The sequence below is a fragment of the Schistocerca piceifrons genome, chromosome 1 (assembly GCF_021461385.2).
Source record: "Schistocerca piceifrons isolate TAMUIC-IGC-003096 chromosome 1, iqSchPice1.1, whole genome shotgun sequence".
In the NCBI taxonomy this organism is placed as follows: Eukaryota; Metazoa; Arthropoda; class Insecta; order Orthoptera; family Acrididae; genus Schistocerca; species Schistocerca piceifrons.
In genome coordinates this window covers 569998172-570004623 of record NC_060138.1, presented here as the reverse complement: position 1 = coordinate 570004623, position 6452 = coordinate 569998172, and the positions used below count along the sequence as shown (strand labels likewise).

Below are 6452 nucleotides of genomic sequence, written 5' to 3'. Positions count from 1 at the left end.
ACAACTGCTGACATCGGAAATACTGACCAGGAGACCACAAGGCTTTTCATCAGAGCACTTGATGCCAAGAGAGGCGCAGACTAGGTCTATATTCTCTCAATCAGTAAAATTACTGAGATTTTTTAACAGAGATACATGAGTTGAAATCACCCACGTCTTGTGATATTTCATTGCAGTTAGTATATTTTTAGATTCCCTCACTTACGTTTTCGGTTTTCAATCGTTTATGAGGTACAGAAAAGTTACAAGTACCAGTAATTTTTCTATTGACTGCGCTTCTACATCTCACTATGCACAACATTCTAAGCACACATCCAGCAAAGCTCACTTACTGTTCATTGGCTATGGAAAAACTGAGAGATAACTTATATTGCCAACAACATTCTAGCACCATTCCGATTACCTGGACTCTGTGTCAGCGCATTAGAGAGACATTCATGCTCAAATCTGGTTCTTATTTGCAGTAGTCATATGAAATTAACCAAATGAAGACTGCTGTACAACAAGTACTCAATTAGTGCCACTCTCTGTTAGATCACTTAAATTAGCAGTAGTTTCAATGAAGACGACTTCGTACTCCAACCAACAAGTAGCGATCAGCGGCCACACAGGACAAACGAACACTCCTTTAGCAAATGAAAAGAAATATAAGACAATCTGTACCTTTAGATTAGCGCCAGACAGTTGTTAGGCATTATTTGAATTTCGAAGGAGAAAGCCTTTGTCGAAAGTGTTTTGTCATGCAACTGTTTTGTTACATCAATAGCCATTTTAGAATTAAGAAGATACGCGCACCTACTGACATAGGAACTGGGAGGGTGACTGTGGTTTAGGGGTAACGCCTTTCACTCGTAATCAAAACGTTCTCTGCCGCTAGTCGAACCCATCATCCGCTTAACTTCTGAATAAATATTATCAGCAATGGTGGCTGAAGACTTTTGGCATACGAACCCACCCTCGTTCTGCCAACAGCCTTTTCAAAGAGGACAGATGAGCGGACAGAGGTTCAGGGCACTCTCATGCCCATGGGCTGGGAAACTGCCCCTAAAATACGGAATAATCAGCGGTCATCGACGGCATGTCAATGCAGAAGGCGGTGGAAACAATTGCATTAAAGACACATAATGTGTCTTCATAAAACATGTGGCCTGTAATTGAGAAAATGTAATGATATCTCCATCGGTAGAAAATTCCAGATTAGTCCCTCATTCTGATCTCCAGGAGGGGAAATATGAAGGAATAACATTCTGGGAGTTCGGAGCATGGAATGTCAGCAGTTTACGAAAGCTACAAATTCCGAAAAGGGAAATGCAAGGGCTCAATCTAGATGTAGTAGGAGTCAGTGAAGTGAAATGGAAAAAAAACAAGGATTTCTGGTCAGATGAATATACGGTAATATCAACAGTAGGAGAAAGTGTATAACGGCAGTAGAGTTCCTTATAAATAGGAAAGTAGGGCAGAGAGTGAGCTACTGTGAACAGTTCAATGATGTGGTGGTTCTTATCAGATTCAACAGTAAACCAACGCCAAAACGAATAGTTCCTTACACATGTCGATGCTGCAAGCAGAAGACGAAGATGTGGATAAAGTGCTTGAGTATACTGAATGGGTAATTCAGTATATAAAGGGGGACGAAATCTGGTAACCATGGGGGACTGGAATGCGGTTGAAGGAGAATTAGTAGAAGAAAGCTTTTTGGGAGAGCATGAGCTTGGCAGTTGGTATAAGAGAGGAAAAACACTAATGGAGTTCTGCAATAATTTTCAGATAGTAACAGCAAATACTCTGTTCAAGAATCACAAGAGGAAAAGGCGTTCAATAAGTGATACAACACATCTTTTCTCTGTCAGTTTCTGTTGAAAAAGTGCAGAATATTTGTGGGGCAACATGGAATTTTCCCACTTTAACTGCTTCAGCCTCGTGAAGTTCGTGGTGGTGCTATACATAGCGTTCAAAATGGCGTCTTTAAAGGAGGTGCGTTCCAAACAGCGAACTGTCGTTGAGTTTCTTTTGGTGGAAAACCAGCGTATCGCAAATATTCATAGGCACTTGGCAAATGTCTTCAGAGATATGGCGCTGAACAAAAGCATGGTCAGTCGTGGGTGAGGCGTCTGTAATCATCATACCAAGGTGACACAAACCTGTCAGATCCCCCGCATGCCAGCCAGCTGCACACAGTTGTGACAACCTACAATGTTGGAACATACGGACACTCCCATTTGAGGTGGACGACAAATCACATCTTGCACACGTAGACATCTCTGGTGGTAGTGCTGAAAAACTCGTGCATAAGTTGGCATACTCAAAGGTGAATGCCCGCTGGGTTCCTCGTCCCCAAACACAAGAACAAAAAGAGCACTGGAGGATCATCTGTGCATTACGAGGTTAATCGTGACAATTTTTTGTAGAACATCATCACAGACGATGAAATATGGGTTCCTCACTCTGAACCGGAAGAAATGGCAATCGACGGGGTGGCATCACATCATGTCTCCTCCGAAGAAAAAGTTCAAAGTGTCACGTTCATCCAGTGAAGTAACGGTGATGGTCTTCTGGGACTCTGAAGAGGTTATTCTGTTTGATGTCCTCCATCATGATGCAATGATCATCTCTGAAGTGTATTGTACTGCTCTCTGGAAACTGAAGAACCGACTTACGCTCGTTCATCACCACAAAGATATAAACGAACTTCTACGTCTCGATGACAATGCAGGGTCTCACACAAGTCGTGCATCCGAGAGGAACTCTTAGAACTTCATTGGACGCTTTCTCCTCATCCATCCTAGAGCCCAGATCTCGCAACATCCAACTACCATCTGTTTGGCCCTATGAAGGATGCACTCTGCAGGAAGCATACTTGGGTCACAGATGTAGCAAGATGGCTCCGACGTCGACCAGTACAGTGATACCATGTGGGGATAAAGGCACTTCCAGTAAGGTCAATTAAATCTCACTGCTGGCAGCTTCGGGTTTGCAGTTAACCCCTAGGTTTTAATACTCACGCCTTTGGAAGGGAAGTGGCAATATTTTGGCTCTTACCCAGCGTTATCTGGACTAGATGGAGAGTCGCCTAATTCAAAATCAAAATCTTGTGTGCACCCAAACACCGTCAGTTACCTGGGTAGCAGCCTCTGATGCACACTTGATCCATTTATGGGAACCGTACAGTTATCAAACCTATGGGGAAAGTCTATCAAGTCAAGGCCTGGCTTGTCAAATAACCTTCGTAGTCTCTGGTTCAAGCCTTCCATTCGATTCAGAACAGGAGGGAGGACGGGGTGGGTGGGGGTGCTAATGTGTTAGGGGACAATGATGTAGATTATGAGCTTCGTTGAAACTCTGTGAGCAAAGTTGGTCCTCTCAGTCTTCTCTGCCAGTCGGTGGAATGGTCCAAGTATCCTGACGACAGGGATCGTTTGCTCCAAGTGAGCCACATCCTGTAATGCTTTTCACCCATTTCCGTCAATTGCTGCCGGAATAGCCTCTTCGACATGTTGAATGAGACCGCCAGGTATTCCTTCCGATGCCTAGCTTCCATTTCTCTCCCATGCATTTTACAGCCGATATGGATACGATCCATTCGTTTTCTTATATTAAACAACAACTTGTCTCTTGCTTCTAGTCACTGGATATCTGGAAATACTCAAATTCTGTCTTTTCTGACGTGATCCACACATCATGGTTCAGTGCTAAGTGGCTCAAAAATCAGTTTTTTAAAACGACACTAGAGGTGCTCGCAGTCGTTATATTTCCCGATTACAATAAACTCATTCTAGCCAAATCAAATTACGCCATTGATTAAACTGTGTATTACACAAACTGTATTGAACCCCTGCACGCCTAATTGTGGAACGATTTCACTTTGCTTTCTTGGCTAGGCCTAAAAAGATTTAGTTTTTTTTCATATTATTTTTGTATTGGTGGCTCTTTTACCACTGATTACATGCAGCTTTTACTCTAATTTGTCATATTTGTAATTGCACGTTCCCGTTCGGGTTCAAGGAGGAAGTCTTCACACCTACTGTCAAAGCTTCGGCTCTTTCCGTGAGTGTTCCTGTCAGCGAATATGTAAATTGCACGCAGTGATGTAATTGGACGTCAAGGAGTTGCCAAAACGTATGTTTTTATGTTTAATGTGTACCTTTGCAGTTGAGGAAGTGAAGGCGATTGTGTCATAGAGGTGAAGAGATACATGTATGGAACATGGATTTAGCGGAAATCGACCGTAACGCACCTGCAAAGTTACAAGCGATTCAACAGTTATGGTAATAATACTTTATTCATAATGTAATGTGAAAGGATTTTTACTGATAGCGTCGAAATAGTTATTGAGATGCTGGTGCTGTAGCAATATTGTTTTCGAAAAGTAGACATTCTTTCATGTTTTCTGTCAAATTCATTAGAGGTACGTTATTGTTTTGTAAATGTTACATAGTTCTTTTGAGATAAATGTGCCAAAAAATGTATCAAATTATTCATTGGTGAGTTGTCCACTGTGTAAGTTTTTTGAATTTACCATGTGGTTTGTCTTAACGATGAAAAGTGCTTCATGCATGACGCGACGGAAACGTTAGGCTACGGTACAGGCTGTTGCATTAATACAACCCATATCTGGAATTCACATTAGTTGGATTTCGCCAGTCGTCAACCAGATTATCACTTTCCAACCTAACCTAAACCTCTGGTTATTCTACAGATCGTTCTGTCCTCACAACCAAGACTTCAGGGGGTGGGGGTGCAATATCACACTCTAGTGTTACAGTTGTGCTGTAAAGTCGACAACATCGCAACAACTGGCAGGACAAACAGCACCAAATTCTACCAATGCTTTACACCCATGTTAGTTTTTAATTAGGTACACCTGTCATCAACCAAAATAATGGTTTGAACACTGGTCCTTTAGGAGGTGGAATACTTCTTTCTACTACCATTGAACTGACGTACCCCACCTTGTCTCGGGGGACATGGCAAACAGCAGTGCAGCTTGGCTATTTACATCTTAGCTAACCACTGAAAGAAATGAAAGGATCAGTAAGTGACAGAAAAAAAATTGTAGAACCAACCATAGATTGAATTGCAAACCTTTGAATTTGTAGTTTAACACTCATCCATTCAGCCACTGAGCCTTACTGCATTTAAGGAGAGTTAGCTAATAGTTGTTATGATTACATGAAATTGACGAAAGGTAAAAAATGGATTTAGTTCTTTAGCTCATACGTTTGCAGTGTGAAATGGTGTGACATGACATGAAATGATTGTAACTGAGAGATTATAAAAGGATTTGTTTTTACATGTATTAGAGCAAATCATGACACTAATTCATCTGATAAAACACTGCCCATTCCACATTTAAGTGAATATTAAGCCTCCAAACACATAAAATTATAGGTTACACCAAAAATGGCTGTTGCTCGAATCTTCAGTTATGCTTAGTGTATTATATGCATGCTTTCTTTTCCTTTGCAGTTATTTTTTTAAATTTTTCTTAGGTCAACTGTATTATGTCCACTTGTTTACTCTCTCTAATGACATTTTTGATGGTGCCTTCCTTCTACAAAGTTTTATGTACCCATTGCATGTTACATGATCAAAACTGCACTCATTACTTACTTGTTGCCTCCCTTCCTGATCTAGATCCATCATATTTACAACTTCACCTTGATTTCATTAGTCAGATATTTGTCATGGAATTCTTAAGTCTTTCCCACAAATGACTACCTCTTTAGTAAGCACATCTTACAACATTCACTTAGAGGTGCTTTTGCTTTTCATTTTTTTTCTCAAATTTAATTAATTTGTTAGTTGGAATATTGCAGTTCAGTTACATCAGTCAATCATTCTGGAGCAGGCTGCCAGTCTTCAGAATCTGTATTGATTCTGTGTAGTTTCAGGGTTAAGAGGAAAATTCAATACTAGTTGTTGGCTTTGAGCAGTGATGTAATGTTAATGGCCACTTTGTCATCACCTTTTGGTTCGTACTTTCTTGTCCATCAACAGATACTGCCCGATTGACCTTGCCATTGTGCTCTGAAAAATGCTTGAAAGGATGGTAGTCTGATGATCATGTTGGTTTCTCAGATCATGAGGCCATTTTTCCTCCTGTAAGTATGTTTTCTGGGAAGGGTGATCCTCAACAGACCATCTGGTGAAATTGGAAACATCAGTCTGACAGGCATTTTTTCTAAATGCCAGCTAATCATTGCAGACTTTTTGGCTTAAGCAAGAATTAAAGTGCTGCTTTTCACCATCACATTTTACTTACACTCCAAGACTGAGGCTTGTGAGAGTCCCTACTGATTCTTATTTGTGCACTTTTATCCCAATGCTTGTTTCGGGTTGGAGTTGGTACAATCTTCAGTTTTTAGCTTTGGCTGAGCATTAGTTGCAAGGCACCATCTGAAGGGCCTCTTTTTAGCCCCTTTCCCATGGCTTCCATTTCTCTCCTGCAGAAA

General features: G+C 41.0%; 1 protein-coding gene across 1 annotated transcript in view; it reads left to right on the top strand.

The window, feature by feature from the left end:
- Positions 1–3892: 3892 nt before the first annotated feature.
- The window catches only part of LOC124803481, a 95171-nt gene continuing 92611 nt past the window's right edge, over positions 3893–6452 (top strand). The window contains exons 1-2 of the mRNA XM_047264676.1: positions 3893–4044; positions 4150–4265. Of these exons, the coding sequence (XP_047120632.1) occupies positions 4204–4265 (62 nt within the window). The 5' untranslated portion in view covers positions 3893–4044; positions 4150–4203. The remainder of the gene's footprint in view (positions 4045–4149; positions 4266–6452) is intronic.